The 18898-nt window shown below is 39.4% G+C and overlaps 2 protein-coding genes across 2 annotated transcripts; one reads left to right on the forward strand and one right to left on the reverse strand.

Annotated features, from left to right (window-relative positions):
• Positions 1 to 638: 638 nt before the first annotated feature.
• On the reverse strand, positions 639 to 4861 carry LOC128244151 (protein-glutamine gamma-glutamyltransferase K-like). The gene is made up of 8 exons (XM_052962166.1): positions 4699 to 4861; positions 4195 to 4357; positions 3739 to 3851; positions 3317 to 3402; positions 2455 to 2653; positions 2027 to 2187; positions 1646 to 1788; positions 639 to 1512 (listed from the first exon to the last, which is right to left on the reverse strand). Exons 1-8 carry the CDS (start codon positions 4859 to 4861, stop codon positions 1374 to 1376), a joined length of 1167 nt encoding a protein of 388 aa, XP_052818126.1. The 3' UTR covers positions 639 to 1373.
• An 8656-nt stretch (positions 4862 to 13517) lies between these two features.
• Positions 13518 to 14465, forward strand: LOC128244152 (asparagine-rich protein-like). Its single transcript, XM_052962168.1, has one exon. It carries the CDS (start codon positions 13518 to 13520, stop codon positions 14463 to 14465), a length of 948 nt encoding a protein of 315 aa, XP_052818128.1.
• The last annotated feature ends 4433 nt before the right edge of the window (positions 14466 to 18898 follow it).

Consider the following 18898-nt stretch of genomic DNA (forward strand, 5'->3'; position numbering starts at 1 on the left):
GCGACCTAACTAGCCGCTCCTTACTGAGTTGAGGATTAAACAACAAGCTGTCCGTATCACTGGCGACCTAACTAGCCGCTCCTTACTGAGTTGAGATTAAACAACAACTGTCCGTATCACTGGCGACCTAACTAGCCGCTCCTACTGAGTTGACGATTAAACAACAACTTGTCCGTATCACTGGCGACCTAACTAGCCGCTCCTTACTGAGTTGAGGATTAAACAACAAGTTGTCCGTATCACTGGTGACCTAACTAGCCGCTCCTTACTGAGTTGAGTATTAAACAACAAGTTGTCCGCATCACTGGCGACCTAACTAGCCGCTCCATACTGAGTTGAGGATTAAACAACAAGCTGTCCGTATCACTGGCGACCTAACTAGCCGCTCCATACTGAGTTGACGATTAAACAACAAGCTGTCCGTATCACTGGCGACCTAACTAGCCGCTTCTTACTGAGTTGAGTATTAAACAACAAGTTGTCCGCATCACTGGCGACCTAACTAGCCGCTCCTTACTGAGTTGGGGATTAAACAACAAGTTGTCCGTATCACTGGCGACCTAACTAGCTGTTCCTTACTGAGTTGACGGTTTATAAAGAAGGCTGAAGGCTATAAAAGCGTTTATTTCGGCCACAGTTCAAACAAGCTTAACATTTAACATATGCGTACGTGTTGAAAGCAATCGCGAAGATCTACAAACATATGCACAGTAACAATTAGTAATACATGTAAAGCATTTGTGAAATAGTTCAAAGTATACAATAATGGTCATGGTTAAATGTTATACGATATTTACTTCTGGAAGCAGTATTGACCTAGGTTTTAGCCGAATATCATTTCACATTCACTTACAGATAAGCCAAAAAAGTGTTTTACTGTTTTACGTATGGTTTTATTAATATTATAATTTTTCAAAGAAATAGCATAGTGCACAAAGAATTGGCAGCAGTTGATTTTTTCTTTGGAATCACAAAGCAGATGTAGTACGTTGATGTTCCGTGAATCAAGAGTATTTGAAATATATCAATATAAAAAATGTGCTGAAAATAAATACGGGCGATTAAAAATGACTATATTGCTTGCTGTTATTTGGTAGCCCGTCTGCTAAAAACACGTTCTAATCTTAGCCAGTGAGAATATTGAGTGTACAATCTTATTGACTAACTTCGCTCGCACCGCTCTTCTTAATCATTAAACATTTACACAATATAGATTCTAATTTGACATAAAAACCAAAACCTTAAGCGATTGGGCCAGTACTAATGCGAACTATTCTGAAAACTGCGACACAGTTTGAGCGTCGCTCTAACGTGCATCGTGCACGTGTAACTGTCTGTTATGCACTTGGCCCGAGTGACGCATTTAACGTCATTTATTGGACGTATATATCTAGGACACCCTTGATTCCCTGTAACTCTCGGCTGTAGAACGTAGCGTAGATCGAGTGGCGCCCCCGCTGATTAAACGTCAGCTCGACGTCACACGACATTTCGCGATTCGCGGGAACACTTCTGAAACGGAAATACAAGATTAATTAAACAACATATTGTGATATAGGTTTATTCCCGGATAACTATTTCAGTTCAGATCAATTATAACTGTTTGAAGTGAATCTTCATAAGAATTTCAGCACACGCGTCTCACCTTAGTGACATCAGTTTGGGTTCTCCAGCACCTGTATTCTCCACGAACAGATAACACTGCGTGAGAGGCCAGTCTTTGAATGGATTTGTGAAACTAGCTCGCAGAGATAGCGGCCGCCCGGCGTAACATGTGCTGTTGTAACACTGAAACAACACAATATGTGTACCAATAAAATGATGACGAGAAGGAGTACGGGGAGGAAGAGGAGGAGGAGGAGGAAAACAACGACGATTATGAGTAGAAGAAGAACAAAAGGAGGAGGAATGACGGGAAGGATACACTCTTGATTTGACCATGTCATGCAGAAATGATTATAAGTATACGTTAATATCAGAACAAAGCCATCTTCTTTATTTTATATACCAGTAGAAAACCTCTAACCTTGATGGTGAGGTCTGGGGTGCGGAACCTGTACAACTCTTGGATTACGTGTACCTGGCCGCTCTCGTTAGCTCGTGCTAGCATGGACACGCGCAACATTGCCGCCTCACCCACGTGCGCGGCGTATTTTTCAGCACTTACGTGCACTGTGTACGTCTGACCTATACATACACAATCAGTGTTAAATCATACATTAAATAGCATTTCTATAGTTGGTGAATAAAACGAGTAGGAGCATGTTCATATAATTTATTGAGGGCAAATATGTTTACAAGAATGTGCACAGATCGAAAACTCTTTGTACGGCATTTAAAAATATTCTCTGTTGGTAATACTATTTAATTTAATTTCGTAACAAAGGTAAAAAAGTGAAATAACTGAGGTTTGTAACATAACGAACTATTTTAACACTTAATCTGAAATCTTACGGTCATGTGGTTCCAATTTCAGATTGATTTCCTCTGTAACACACGTGGTGCGGGGTTTCCCTGTATACGTGATGACGTCAACAAACACGGTGCCCGTCAAGGAGCGGACCTCACCGACTTTGTTCCGGCACGTGACCGATATTGTGACGTCAGAACCAACCAGTACGTTGTCAGGGGTCTTCACAGTGAACTCAATATCCTGTCGTGTTTAATTCAATTTGTTAAGTATTAAAATGAAATACATTTGTGACATTTGCATCGTCATTTATTCTACCTACATATCTACAATTGTGAAAGTATAACGTAAATAAGTGTGTTAGTAGTGCTATTTACACGGTCAGTAGCTGTAATAACCCTCCGTGATTTCATACCCTTTGTATTCACATGCCAGCCCAAAATTTGGCCAAATGTTCACCATTAAGCATAATTAATAATGTAATGTTTTAAATATAACCTAAAAATGTCACTCCGTTTCAAGAACGCCGGATTTTACAGACGATCCATTTTCCGGGGTATTGAAAAATTAAAGGCGTATGGATATGTGATAATTCGTATACTCGTAGTGATTCAGATTATGTTTATAGTCAAATCGGTCTTTAAATAGTTCTGAGGAGGATGAAGCATTATTTCTTAAAAGGTGCGTGAATATTTTTTTATGGTGACATTTGAAGCGAGAAATGATTAAATAGCATTCTAAATATTGCCACAAGACAATGTTTCTATGATGCTTTAAACGTTTAAAACGACCCGATTTATTTCCGAGGTCATATATGGTGGATAATGACCGAGTTGTTCCGATTGCAGCACGGCGCAGCACGTTAGATCTTTAATGCAGAAAACTACCTTAGTTAGAGTTATTAACCTTATTGTGGGCGTAGACGTCACCCTTTCGACTTCCCGGTGCGAGACTGGACGCCAGGAGGACGGACATCCGCTCGCGCTTAGACTCTGAATCAAACAAGACAGGCAAACTAATAACTCGCGTATTGTTAATGATTCAAAGGCTATGCATTTTTTTAAAAAGCATTCGCTTCTTTATTTTAAGAAATAATTTCAGATAAAAAGTAAACTTTCCTCTGGTATATAGTACGCACTACTGGTAATTTAAGATTGCATTTGTTAAGAAACTTGTTTAAAATGTCACTTGTCCAGTCAACTGAACTGACATATGTTTTATATTATCAGTCCTACAGAACTCCATGACTGAACAAAGTCAACCTTCACCCCTATCAAAAGCACAAAACACAACAATATAAAACCATTACTGTCGTCCACGCTACCCACCCTCCGGATGTTTGAACTGATTGGTGACGTCCTCCATGTACGAGTCGCAGTAGGTGAAGGAAGCAGGCACCGGTCGTCCGTCCGCGGCCTTCGTCACCACTTTCCGGCCCGTCCTGTAATGTCAAACCAGCGGCCGGATATATTGCATGGCCTTCCAAACATGACGTGCGTGTTCACATTTGGCGGATTTTTAATACATGTATAGTTATTTTATAACCATGTATAAAGTAGAAAAAAAAACGCTAACGTTGCTTAATATCGTCCATTGTAATTTAAGTTAATAAGTTGTACATAGAAAAATGTGCATTTAAAAAGAAACTCACCCGAAGCCCCGCTTTTTACGAAATATTAAGAATTTAGACTCTATACTAGACTATGAGTACAAGCAACGTTCGTTAAATTTGGATAATGACGTCATACACACAATAGAAACAAGACACAACGACAATATCATACACGTTCGTTTCCACCGAGATGACAATCCACGTGCCGTCCCTCTGACGTCCCCAATGCACCCGATCGGCGTTCACTGTAGCGAACACGAACGGCGCGTCGTAGTTGACGTCACAGCGTCCGCTCTGAATGGCTGACAACGGTGCAGGGCCGCACGAGTACAGATCTGCCGATATAAGGTGTCAAATTGCATTCGTTTAAATAAATTCACCAATTATACAGTCGACATTAGAACAAGAATATTCACATCTCTTCTGCTTTCCCATGTAGTACGATGTATGGACAAATATGTATCTCGTACAAAGACCATTAGTATAACTAATGTCTAGTAGGATTAAAATGCTACATCAATATTACATGTATTTAATTTGGTAAACATACACAACGTCCTTACACCCCCATGACATTACAACAAAGATAAGGAGCAAATTATGTGCCACATCATTTTTTGCAGCCTACGCTTTGCTAACATGAGATAACTGGACACTTAAAATCCTCTCTCATAACCTTGGCTTCTCTCCTGGGGTGTGGCGTCCACCACCTGCCAGCCGTCGTTCCCGAACGGAAGGTCCCTCCGCCGCATCCACGCTGTGTTCAGCACATGAAAGTTCCTATGAGGGGAGAGAAACAACATTCTGTAACTCACAGAGTCGGCAATGGCTTTCGACATGCTGGAATTTAAAGATTTTTTTAAAAGAACAAACGGTACACAAAATAAGAGGAAATCGCGTCACAATCGTAGCTGCCGTATGTAAACGGCATAACAAACATGATTGCATATAAATAGTTCGGTTCATCAGAACCCTTTCGGTCATACAAAAACCGAGCTCGAAACTTTATATGTCCTATTTCATTTTCATGTTCACCAAAATATTTACCAAATACATTTTTAACAAATTTGTGATTTCATGTATGTGTTAACGAAAATGAAGTTAAAGGTTTACTTGAACAATTTTGATGTGGGGGATGTCTTCGATCATTAACATGGCCTACCGACCGAACCAACATTGAAAAGCTCGATCGACTGTCGATAGTGATAATGAGTCAAGCACAAAATTCACAATATCAATGAAGCGTATGATTACATTTTCAATTGTGAATTTGGGGATCTAAATAACGTCAACGCAGCCTGTGCGACATATCCACCTACCAGACAACAACGCACTCTGTGCAACGTATCAACCTACCAAATGTCAACGCAGTTTGTGCGACCTATCCACTTACTAGATGTCAACGCAGTCTGTGCGACATATTTACCTACCAGATGGCAACGCAGCCAGTGCGACCTATCCACTTACTAGATGTCAACGCAGTCTGTGCGACATATTTACCTACCAGATGGCAACGCAGCCAGTGCGACCTATCCACTTACTAGATGTCAACGCAGTCTGTGCGACATATTTACCTACCAGATGGCAACGCAGCCTGTGCGACATATCAACCAACAGATGTCAACGCAGCCTGTGCGACATATCCACCTACAAGACGTCAACGCACCCTGTGCGACCTATCCACTTACCAGATGGCAACGCAGCCTGTGCGACCTATCCACTTACCAGATGTCAATGCACCCTGTGCGACCTATCCACTTACCAGATGGCAACGCAGCCAGTGCGACCTATCCGACTACCAGATGGCAAAGCAGTCTGTGCGACCTTTCCACTTACCAGATGGCAACGCAGCCTGTGCGACCTATCCACATACCAGATGTCAACGCACCCTGTGCGACCTATCCACATACCAGATGGTAACGCAGCCTGTGCGACCTATCCACGTACCAGATGTCAACGCAGTCTGTGCGACATATTTACCTACCAGATGGCAACGCAGCCTGTGCGACCTATCCACCTACCAGATGTCAACGCCGTCTGTGCGACATATCCACTTACCAGATGGCAACGCAGCCTGTGCGACCTATCCACTTACCAGATGGCAAAGCAGCCTGTGCGACCTATCCATTTACCAGATGGCAACGCAGCCCGTGTGACCTATCCACTTACCAGATGTCAACGCAGCCTGTGCGACCTATCCACCTACCAGATGTAAACGCCGTCTGTGCGACCTATCCACTTACCAGATGTCAACGCAGCCTGTGCGACCTATCCACCTACCAGATGTCAACGCCGTCTGTGCGACATATCCACTTACCAGATGTCAACGCAGTCTGTGCGACCTATCCACTTACCAGATGTCAACGCCGTCTGTGCGACATATCCACCTACCAGATGGCAACGCAGCCTGTGCGACCTATCCACCTACCAGACAACAACGCACCCTGTGCGACCTATCCACCTACCAGATGTTAACGCAGTCTGTGCGACCTATCCACCTACCAGATGTCAACGCCGTCTGTGCGACATATCCACCTACCAGACGTCAACGCACCTTGTGCGACCTATCCACCTACCAGATGTCAACGCCGTCTGTGCGACATATCCACTTACCAGATGTCAACGCAGTCTGTGCGACCTATCCATCTACCAAACGTCAACGCAGCTTGTGCGGCCTATCCACCTACCAGACGTCAACGCAGTATGTGAGGCCTATCCACCTACCAGACGTCAAAACCGCTTTTACGGCCTATCCACCTACCAAACGTCAACGCAGCTTGTGTGGCCAATCCACCTACCAGACGTCAACGCAGCATGTGAGGCCTATCCACCTACCAGACGTTAAAACCGCTTTTACGGCCTATCCACCTACCAGACGTCAAAAACGCTTGTACGGCCTATCCACCTACCAGACGGCAACGCAATTTGTACGGCCTAGCCACATACCAGACGTCAAAGCAGCATGTTAGGCCTATCCACTTACCAGATGGAGTCCGTATTCAGGTCCGTTAGCTCCACGTTATGAACGAGATCCCAGTGCACGTCCAATGTCACGTTGGCGTCCGAGTCGTGCGCCGCGTCAAACACCGACACTGTGCGACACGGGATCCCAAGTGCACGACACACTGGAAATTAGAAATCATCATCATCATCATCATCATCATCATCATCATCATCATCATCATCGTCGTCGTCGACGTCGTCGTTGTCTTCGTCGTCGTCGTCGTCGTCGTCTCTATCATCACCATCACCATCATCATCATCATCATCATCATCATCATCATCATCATCATCATCATCATCACATCATCATCATCAGCAGCAGCAGCAGCAGCAGCATCATCATCATCGCCATCGTCAACGTCATCATCATCATCATCATCATCAGTATTTCAATGAAATTAAATCAACCTGTCAAGAAGTTGGAGTATGAACGCCAATATAAATTTGCACAATCTGAGGTATATATTGATCGATAATGATTTACGGTATATGCTGCAATGCTTCTGGGTATATGCCATCCATTAATCTAACCGCACTGGTCAAATGTTTATCAGAGCAGTGCAGAAGGAAGAAAACGCATCGAATTAATTATGTATAGTATGTCTGAGTTCTCTCTCTTGTAGTAGGTTGTACTTTCTTAATTATAGTAATTTTATGCAATATAATTCCAATGAGGTCACAACCAGGACTGCTACTTTATCAGTTCCCTTTAGAATCCGTGTTTTATAAGTGTGTTAACTGTAAATACACGCAAACTATTACGTATTTTATTTCTGAATAAATATTTTGTAAATCAAACATTATTCCAGGTATCTATGTTTCACAAACTGATTTTTATTGAAATCTGGTAAGATTTTCAACTCCACATGGACTCAGTTGAATTTTGTGGTCTATTACAAAAGTCTTTAGCAAATGCTCAAGCCGATGAGGTAAACCCGTTGTATTTGAATGCGGTTCATGATATATAATTATTCTTATATAAACAGTTCCTTTACTTAATGATGTTACTGTCTCAACATGATAAAACTTCATTTTAGGTCACATATTAATATAATATTGCCGAAGTTGGAAAATATTACTAACAAGTTGTGACCAGTCCAGCGAAGACGAAGCACTGTCCGTACTTGACCGGTGTCCGTGACTGGATGTACTGACGCAGGATGGAAACACTACCAGCCCAGGACAGCGGCGGCCGCCCGCTACTGAAATCACCGGACCAGTTGCCTGACACGACGCCCTTGTCGTCGTTACTGTTTATCTGTATGCAAATGTGCTTGATATAAGTCATGTGTTGGCTTCTGTGTCCTTTCTTGGCTCAAGTCAGTCCTGATACGCTTACCAACAACAACAACAACTACAACAACAACAACGACAACGACAACAACAACAATAATAATAATGATAATAATAATAATAATAATAATAATAATAATAATAATAATAATAATAATAATAATAATAATGATGATGATGATGCATGTTGATTCAGTGTCTTAAACGCAACGATTTCAATGACAATTTGTTTTCGTTCTGTCAGTAAAAACTTTTGATGAGTTTTTTATTATCAAGAGGTTTTTTATATTGTTGAACAGTCGATGAAAAGGCTCGTACATTTACATTAGATAATAGCCAACATCTATTCGGAAAGACTTACAATTTTCGATATAGCCCTGGAGACGGCCACGGGATCTCCGAGGTGTGGGCCCGTCCAGTAACTGAAGGCCTTCATCACACAGTGTAAGGCCGCCTCTAGCACACCGGCCTCGAACTAGAGGTGGAGAAGTTATTTTTGGAAAGGTAATGGGTATAAAGGGGTAAACACATGCGGCGAAAGTAGCGTGTGTTTAAGTAAACAATTGTATGAAGGGTAGTAAGTATTGAAGTTGGTACATTAGGGAAGAAGAATGGTGGGAATTGCAGTAAACAAGTTTGTGAAGGTAATTGGGTATTACAGTAAACAAGTATGGGAAGGTTATTGGGTATTAAAGTAAACAAGTATGGGAAGGTTATTGTGTATTGATGGGAAGGTTATTGTGTATTGATGGGAAGGATATTGTGTATTGATGGGAAGGATATTGTGTATTGATGGGAAGGATATTGTGTATTGATGTGAAGGATATTGTGTATTGATGGGAAGGTTATTGTGTATTGATGGGAAGGATATTGTGTATTGATGTGAAGGATATTGTGTATTGATGGGAAGGTTATTGTGTATCGATGGGAAGGATATTGGGTATTGATGGGAAGGTTATTGTGTATCGATGGGAAGGATATTGTGTATCGATGGGAAGGTTATTGTGTATTGATGGGAAGGTTATTGTGTATTGATGGGAAGGATATTGTGTATCGATGGGAAGGATATTGTGTATTGATGTGAAGGATATTGTGTATCGATGGGAAGGTTATTGTGTATCGATGGGAAGGATATTGGGTATTGATGGGAAGGATATTGTGTATTGATGGGAAGGATATTGGGTATCGATGGGAAGGTTAGTGTGTATTGATTGGAAGGTTATTATGTATTGAAGGGAAGGTTACTGTATATTGATGGGAAGGTTTTTGTGTGTTAAAGTAAACAAGTATGTGAAAGTTATTGGGTAATGTGGTAAACAATATTGGAAGGTTATTAGGTAATGAGGTAAACAAGTATGTGAAGGTTATTGTGTATTAAAGTAAACAAGTATGGGAAGGTTATTGTGTATTAAAGTAAACAAGTATGGGAAGGTTATTGGGTAATGAGGTAAATAAGTATGGGAAGGTTATTGTGTATTAAAGAAAACAAGTATGGGAAGGTTATTGTGTATTAAAGTAAACAAGTATGTGAAGGTTATTGTGTATTAAAGTAAACAAGTATGGGAAGGTTATTGTGTATTAAAGTAAACAAGTATGGGAAGGTTATTGTGTATTAAAGTAAACAAGTATGTGAAGGTTATTGGGTAATGAGGTAAACAAGTATGTGAAGGTTATTGGGTAATGAGGTAAACAAGTATGTGAAGGTTATTGGGTAATGAGGTAAACAAGTATGTGAAGGTTATGAAGGTTATTGTGTATTAAAGTAAACAAGTGTGGGAAGGTTATTGTGTATTAAAGTAAACAAGTATGGGAAGGTTATTGGGTAATGAGGTAAACAAGTATGTGAAGGTTATTGGGTAATGAGGTAAACAAGTATGTGAAGGTTATGAAGGTTATTGTGTATTAAAGTAAACAAGTGTGGGAAGGTTATTGGGTAATGAGGTAAACAAGTATGGGAAGGTTATTGGGTAATGAGGTAAACAAGTATGGGAAGGTTATTGTGTATTAAAGTAAACAAGTATGTGAAGGTTATGAAGGTTATTGTGTATTAAAGTAAACAAGTGTGGGAAGGTTATTGGGTAATGAGGTAAACAAGTATGGGAAGGTTATTGTGTATTAAAGTAAACAAGTATGTGAAGGTTATTGGGTAATGAGGTAAACAAGTATGGGAAGGTTATTGTGTATTAAAGTAAACAAGTGTGGGAAGGTTATTGTGTATTAAAGTAAACAAGTATGTGAAGGTTATTGGGTAATGAGGTAAACAAGTATGGGAAGGTTATTGTGTATTAAAGTAAACAAGTGTGGGAAGGTTATTGTGTATTAAAGTAAACAAGTGTGGGAAGGTTATTGTGTATTAAAGTAAACAAGTATGGGAAGGTTATTGGGTAATGAGGTAAACAAGTATGTGAAGGTTATGAAGGTTATTGTGTATTAAAGTAAACAAGTGTGGGAAGGTTATTGTGTATTAAAGTAAACAAGTATGGGAAGGTTACTGGGTAATGAGGTAAACACGTATGTGAAGGTTACTGGGTAATGAGGTAAACAAGTATGGGAAGGTTATTGGGTAATGAGGTAAACAAGTATGTGAAGGTTATTGGGTAATGAGGTAAACAAGTATGTGAAGGTTACTGGGTAATGAGGTAAACAAGTATGGGAAGGTTACTGGGTAATGAGGTAAACAAGTATGGGAAGGTTATTGGGTAATGAGGTAAACAAGTATGTGAAGGTTATTGGGTAATGAGGTAAACACGTATGTGAAGGTTACTGGGTAATGAGGTAAACAAGTATGGGAAGGTTACTGGGTAATGAGGTAAACAAGTATGGGAAGGTTATTGGGTAATGAGGTAAACAAGTATGTGAAGGTTATTGGGTAATGAGGTAAACAAGTATGTGAAGGTTACTGGGTAATGAGGTAAACAAGTATGGGAAGGTTACTGGGTAATGAGGTAAACAAGTATGTGAAGGTTATTGGGTAATGAGGTAAACACGTATGTGAAGGTTACTGGGTAATGAGGTAAACAAGTATGGGAAGGTTATTGGGTAATGAGGTAAACAAGTATGTGAAGGTTATGAAGGTTATTGTGTATTAAAGTAAACAAGTGTGGGAAGGTTATTGTGTATTAAAGTAAACAAGTATGGGAAGGTTACTGGGTAATGAGGTAAACACGTATGTGAAGGTTATTGGGTAATGAGGTAAACAAGTATGTGAAGGTTATTGGGTAATGAGGTAAACAAGTATGGGAAGGTTATTGGGTAATGAGGTAAACAAGTACGTGAAGGTTATTGTGTATTAAAGTAAACAAGTGTGGGAAGGTTATTGTGTATTAAAGTAAACAAGTATGGGAAGGTTACTGGGTAATGAGGTAAACAAGTATGGGAAGGTTATTGGGTAATGAGGGAAACAAGTATGTGAAGGTTATTGTATATTAAAGTAAACAAGTATGGGAAGGTTATTGTGTATTAAAGTAAACAAGTATGGGAAAGTTATTGTGTATTAAAGTAAACAAGTATGGGAAGGTTATCGTGTATTAAAGTAAACAAGTATGGGAAGGTTATCGTGTATTAAAGTAAACAAGTATGGGAAAGTTATTGTGTATTAAAGTAAACAAGTATGGGAAAGTTATTGTGTATTAAAGTAAACAAGTATGTGGAGGTTACTGGGTAATGAGGTTAACAAGTATGTGAAGCTTATTGGGTAATGAGGTTAACAAGTGTGGGAAGGTCATTGGATATTGAAAGAAACATAACTGGGAATTGAAGTAAACAAAGTGTGAAAATGGTATTGTTATTAAAGTCTATAATTGTGGAGGAATAGTAGTGAGTTTTTAAATCAGGAAATCTTGAATTATGATGGGCATTAAAGTAAGCAATGGCGGGAAGTGTAGTGGGTACTGAAGTTGATCATTGTAGGAAAGGTAGTTGTTATTGAAGTTAACAAATGTGGGAAAGGTAGTGGGTTTTGAAGTAAATCAACGTGCGAAGGTAGGTGGTTATTGGAGTTAACAATTATGGCAAAGGTAGTGGTTATTGGAGTTAACAATTACGGGAAGGGTAGTGGGTACTGAAATTTAAAATTGTGGAAATGTAAGTGGATTTCACATTATAAAAGTGTGTGACGGGTAGTTGGTATTTGACTTCACAATTGAGGGGAAAAGAGTGGAAGAAGAGTTGGTACTGAAGTACAAATGTGGGAAGGGAATTGTGTTAAAATAGAAACTATAACTCCTCATAAATACTAATTAAAAAAGCGAACTAGTCTGAACTACTATTTTTGAACATTCTGAATGACTATTGTGGAACAAACCTTGACTATTAGTATGGTACAAGCCTTGAATTATTATTATGACACAAACCTGAACTTCTATTATGACAAAAACCTGGGCTACTATTATGACACAAGCCTGAGTTACTGTTATGACACAAACTTGAACTACTATTTTGATACAAAACTGAGCTACTATAATGACACAAACTCGAGCTACTATTATGACACAAACCTCAGCTACTATTATGACACAAACCAGAACTGCTTTTATTACACAAACCTGAGCTACTATTATGACACAAACCTGAACTACTATTATGGCATAAACATGAGCTACTAGTATGACACAAACCTGAGCTACAAGGGTGGCACAAACCTGAACTACTACGGTTGCACACTACTTGAATTACTGTTGAAACACAAACCTGATTTACTTTTCTAACACAAACCTGAGCTGCTATTATGACACAAACCTGAGCTTATATTGTAGCACAAACCTGAGCTACTATTGTGACACAGACTTGAGCTACTATTTTGACACAAACTAGAGCTTCTATTATGACACAAACCTGAACTTCTTTTATGACACAAACTTGTGCCACTATTATGACACAAACCTAAACTATTAGGGTGGCACAAACCTGATTTAATTTTGTAACAAAAAATTAACTTCTATTGTAACACAAAACTGAACTTTCTTTGTGGCACAAACCTGAACTACTAATGTGACACACTACTTGAACTATTGTTGTAACGCAAACCTGAGCTACTATTATGATAAAACCTGAGCTACTATTATGACACAAACCTGAGCAACTATAGTGGCACACTAATTGAACTACTGTTGTTACAAAAACCTGAGCTTCCATTGTAACACAAAACTGAGCTACTATTATGAGACAAACCTGAGCTATTATTGTAACACAGACACAAACATGAGCTACTGTTATGACACAAACATGATCTACTATTGTAACACAAACCTGAGTTACAAGTGTGGCACAAACCCGAGCTACTTTTGTAACACTAACCCCTGCTACTACTATGACAAAAATGTGAGCTACCATTGTAACACAAACCTGAGCTACTATTATGACACAAACCTGAACTACTATTGTAACACAAACCTGAGCTACTATAAAGACAAAAACCTGAGCTACTCGTGTGGCACAAACTTGAGCTACTATTGTAACACAAACCTGAGCTACTATAAAGACAAAAACCTGAGCTACTCGTGTGGCACAAACTTGAGCTACTATTGTAACACAAACCTGAGCTACTCGTGTGGCACAAACTTGAGCTACTATTGTAACACAAACCTGAGCTACTATAAAGACAAAAACCTGAGCTACTCGTGTGGCACAAACTTGAGCTACTATTGTAACACAAACCTGAGCTACTATAAAGACAAAAACCTGAGCTACTCGTGTGGCACAAACTTGAGCTACTATTGTAACACAAACCTGAGCTACTCGTGTGGCACAAACTTGAGCTACTATTGTAACACAAACCTGAGCTACTATAAAGACAAAAACCTGAGCTACTCGTGTGGCACAAACTTGAGCTACTATTGTAACACAAACCTGAGCTACTCGTGTGGCACAAACCTGAGCTTATATTGTAACACAAACCTCAGCCACAATTATGACACAAACCTGTGCTACTATTGTAACACAAACCTCAGCCACAATTATGGCACAAACCGGTGCTACTATTGTAACACAAACCTCAGCCACAATTATGGCACAAACCTGTGCTACTATTGTAACACAAACCTCAGCCACAATTATGGCACAAACCTCAGCCACAATTATGGCACAAACCTGTGCTACTATTGTAACACAAACCTCAGCTACAATTATGGTACAAAGATGTGCTACTAGTGTAACACAAAGCTCATCTACAATTATGGCACAAACATGATCTACTATTGTAACACAAACCTGAGCTACTATTGTAACACAAACCTGAGCTATTATTATTACACACACCTGAGCTACTATTGTAACACAAACATGATCTATTATTATTACACACACCTGAGCTACTATTGTAACACAAACCTGAGCTACTATTATAACACAAACCTGAGCTATTATTATTACACACACCTGAGCTACTATTGTAACACAAACCTCAGCTACAATTATGGTACAAAGATGTGCTACTAGTGTAACACAAAGCTCATCTACAATTATGGCACAAACATGATCTACTATTGTAACACAAACCTGAGCTACTATTGTAACACAAACCTGAGCTATTATTATTACACACACCTGAGCTACTATTGTAACACAAACCTGAGCTATTATTATTACACACACCTGAGCTACTATTGTAACACAAATCTGAGTTACTATTATGACACAAATCTAAACACATGTTGTAGTACAAGCTTGATCTTCTATTGTGATACAAGCCTAAAATACTTGCGTGGCACTAACCTGTCCGTAGAACCACGGTTTCGCACCGATTTGCTGACTTGTGCCAGAAAATATACATCCCCTGTCGTTTAGAATATACTCGGATAACTTGGCGGTCTCCGAGAAATATACACTGTCATCTGCAATTAAATAGATAAAATAAGTTGCATTTATAGACACACAACAATGAAATAGTGAGTGAATAATTATGTAGTCAGATACAAATCGATATGGAGGGGGGAGGGGGTGCAAACAGATCAGTGATAAAACAATAGAAAAGTGTTGAGTCCAAATAACGCCAAATAGCAATTCAAACCACAAAACCTTTCAAGTATTCTGTCACTTGTATAAATAACATACTAAAAGCTCTTAGTGAAGACATCACAATTTGTTTCTTTAGAATGAAACTGTACTGTTTTTTGTGTATTAATGATGAATGGATTACCTTAAAGAGCTATTTTACCTTTGTTCCAAGGGTTAAACAATATGAACAGTTTGGTTTTTAACTCTGCATCTTTATCGTGCCACGAGCTATCCCCGTCAGCCATGACAGGATACACCACCATTATCCACTCTCCCACAATGCAGTTCACATCTGGTACAATGGCGATGGTAAGTTTCGTCCCGGAGATTTTCGAAATTTCGGTTTTCCATTTACAGGTGAACGTTTTGTCGGGAACGACACACGTCACATGGCTCCCCTTTCCTGGCTGTGGCTTGTCACCTGTGAACAAATTGTCTGAATTGTAATTCATTAACGAATAAAAACATTTTTGTAGTTAACGGATTATATAACATGTGTATTATATACGCTGTACTTTTTTAAGTTTACTATATTTCACAACATTTCAACTCAGAAATAACATAAAAATGACATAGTTACAAACACTGATGTTATTTGGCTCGTCTTAGCAAAATCAGTTTTGAACTTTTGCTGTGTTTTTTTTCGGTGTGTGTGTGGGGGGGGGGGGGGGGAGTTAGGTTTTCCGGGGATAATTTTGTCCTATATAGCTATTGTATAAAGTCTACCTGTGCTGAAAACGAGACACAGTTTGTCCTTGTAGTTGTCGAACTGCTTGTTTAGAGTGAATGTGACATCGTACCGCTGTCCCCTCCTGATAACCAGTTGACCATTCGTCACGTGATCGAACTGGTCAGTGTGGTGGTCACTCGCGTTGTCTAACACATGAAAGTCGACTTCCTGTATCTCGAAGCTTGGTTTGTCTGCATAATAAAGTAGACAACAATAATGAAGGCACTGCTGGCGTTGAAATGCCGTAGTCGTGCCGTAGATTTTTTTAATTTCTTTTTTTACAGAAAATAACAACCAAATCCAAAAAATATTGTAAAAGGCACAAATTGAAACCGATAAGTGCCTGTCATTACCGAAGAATATGTAATGTAAATGGGTGATTTTTTTATACACCTTGCTAGTTTCATATAAGTAACTGATTAACCAATATGTAGTAGGATATATGAATATTGCTTCTACCAAGTTTATTGCTAGTGTAGCGTAACGGCATATTTGCACGATTGCCGCCCTTTGTTATAAATTGGCCATCTGCGTAACGCTAATAAATGAAACCCGATATTTGCTGAAGACGTGTTGACTATTTGTAGTTGTTTTGTAAGGCAGATTCTTAAAGTTAACTCTTCATTTTTGTCGAAATAACCTAAAATTATTCCATTCCCCTCGGTTCATCTGCTTTTAAATTCATATTAACGTTGCAATCTTATGGTCGCACTATTTTAAACCGCATACCACAAAAGTCAATACGTCCCACTTTGTAACGACGGCGTATTATTTGTTTGTTAATGTCATGTCAACCCAAAAAGGGTCGAACATGTATATTAAAGAGCACACTTTAGAAAAAAATAATGTGGCTTAAACTCGTGGTCACCACCAAAATAAACACAATGACAGACATAAGTTGTTGGTGATGTGGTGAATGTGCATGAGCTTCATCCGTAGCGACGTTAGCTTTAATAGATGGTATTAAAAGTATTACAGAATAAGAAATGAACATTTTACCATCGTCATCCTGTGAGTTTTGTTCATCAGGCGACAATTCCACCCTTGACGAGTTGTGGCTTCCGACCATGGTCGGCTTCTCTGGCAACACATCGACGCTCAGTGGGAAGATACGGGATTCCACGAGAACCGGTTTGTCATTCCAGAGTGGAGTTCTGGACGATAAGTTGCGTATTTCTGTCAAAGTCGGCGTTTCAGGAATTTCTCTCTCAACCCGCAAGGGAACCGCTTCGATGTTCACCATCCTACTGTTAAGCGGATCGACGTCTATACGTATAGGAAGGTCACGATAAAATGTTTCCCCGCTCGATGTGCGGGAACGGCTGTCAATGCTGGACGTGCGTGAACGCGGAACCACGCGGGGGATCCGCCGGGAGCTCGTCGGCTCTAGATCAAAGTCCATATATACCGGAATATTCCTGTCTATGTCTCCTATGTCTATGTTGGAAGAAGTCTCGGAGAGGCTTGTAAAGCTCGGAGTGAGGATGGAGCCCATTGACCGCCGTGGGAGACTGTTGCGTGACCGGAACATTGGCCGTCGGCCGTCCATCCCGTAATGCAAGGGATCGGGGAATACCAGTTTGTCCATTGCAAGGCGAATAGATTAATAATCACACGAAAAAGGTATTACAATCGTTAAAACAACCCCACAAATCAATACCTTTATTATGTAACTCAAACTTTCAGAAAACAGTTTTAGTTCATCGTAAATGTTTTGTACATATGAAGATAAAATATACGAGAGGAGAAAAAATTGTTACTCATATTTGGCAAGTAGTCCAGTAATTGGCTAAGAGCAAGGGAGTAGAACGTCAGCCCATTTGTAGGCTGACACCTGCATGTCAACTTAATTAATGGTACTGCTGCAATTAGTACAGGTAAGAATGCTCAGCGTCCCGCCTTTGTACGATGTATATGCCATTATTTGTATGTTTGATACACACTGGTGTATGCTGTTATTGAGTTTACGGTGTTTTAATATTGTTATTAACTTTTATAACAAGCGTTAGACAGAATGATTTCAGAATATTTTTGTCAATAGAGAAGCAATAGTGAATTATAATGTGATTTGAACATTTTTAACAGCATCAATTTACTAGATTTTAGGTAATTTAAATAGATAGCATGGAGCGAACAAAATCGGTTGAAATATAAAAGTTAGTAATAGTGAGTGGCGTAGCCACGACTGATATACATGTATATTTACTTTTGGTGTTCATGAGGTGAATTATTTTGCGATCGTTCATTGAAAAAAACATTTTTAGTATATGCTGGAAATTATCTTGAATGACATTTTATTGTAGTTTTTCTGAAGTGTGCCAAATTCTTTGTAAATGAACGTCATTTCGGAAATGACGTCTTTTAAATTATGTCCCAGCCCTGTGCGCGCTGATGTTTGATCTAAACGTGAGAACGGGTAAAAATTCTAAGCAGCGAAACATATCAAACTAAAATTTTCACTTTTTGAATGAGTTTTATGAAGTGAAAATTTGATATTTTTATGTAAACTAAGGAATGCTTTGAAAACTGTTAACTCGTGTGTTGTTGCACTTTGATTTTTTTTATATTTCACTTGCAATTGATATAGATGTCAGTACTTTAGCCAGGTTTTTCTAAGTAGACATTAAAACCCCATTACCCTTTGTAAGAGATATTGTCTGAACCATTTCCTAAGAAAACACGAAAGTTCAAAAGTACTTAGTATACAAAATCGACGCACTTTTACCATGATGCGTTGACTATATATTCTGGTCCGTTACTATGTGAAAGTGCGTTGGTGAACTGACGCACACCTTGTGTTGCAAACAGTAGTATCAGTTATACCCATGCAATTAAATTTACCGGTTCTGATGACAGT

The sequence above is a fragment of the Mya arenaria genome, chromosome 8, assembly GCF_026914265.1.
Source record: "Mya arenaria isolate MELC-2E11 chromosome 8, ASM2691426v1".
Taxonomy (NCBI): Eukaryota; Metazoa; Mollusca; class Bivalvia; order Myida; family Myidae; genus Mya; species Mya arenaria.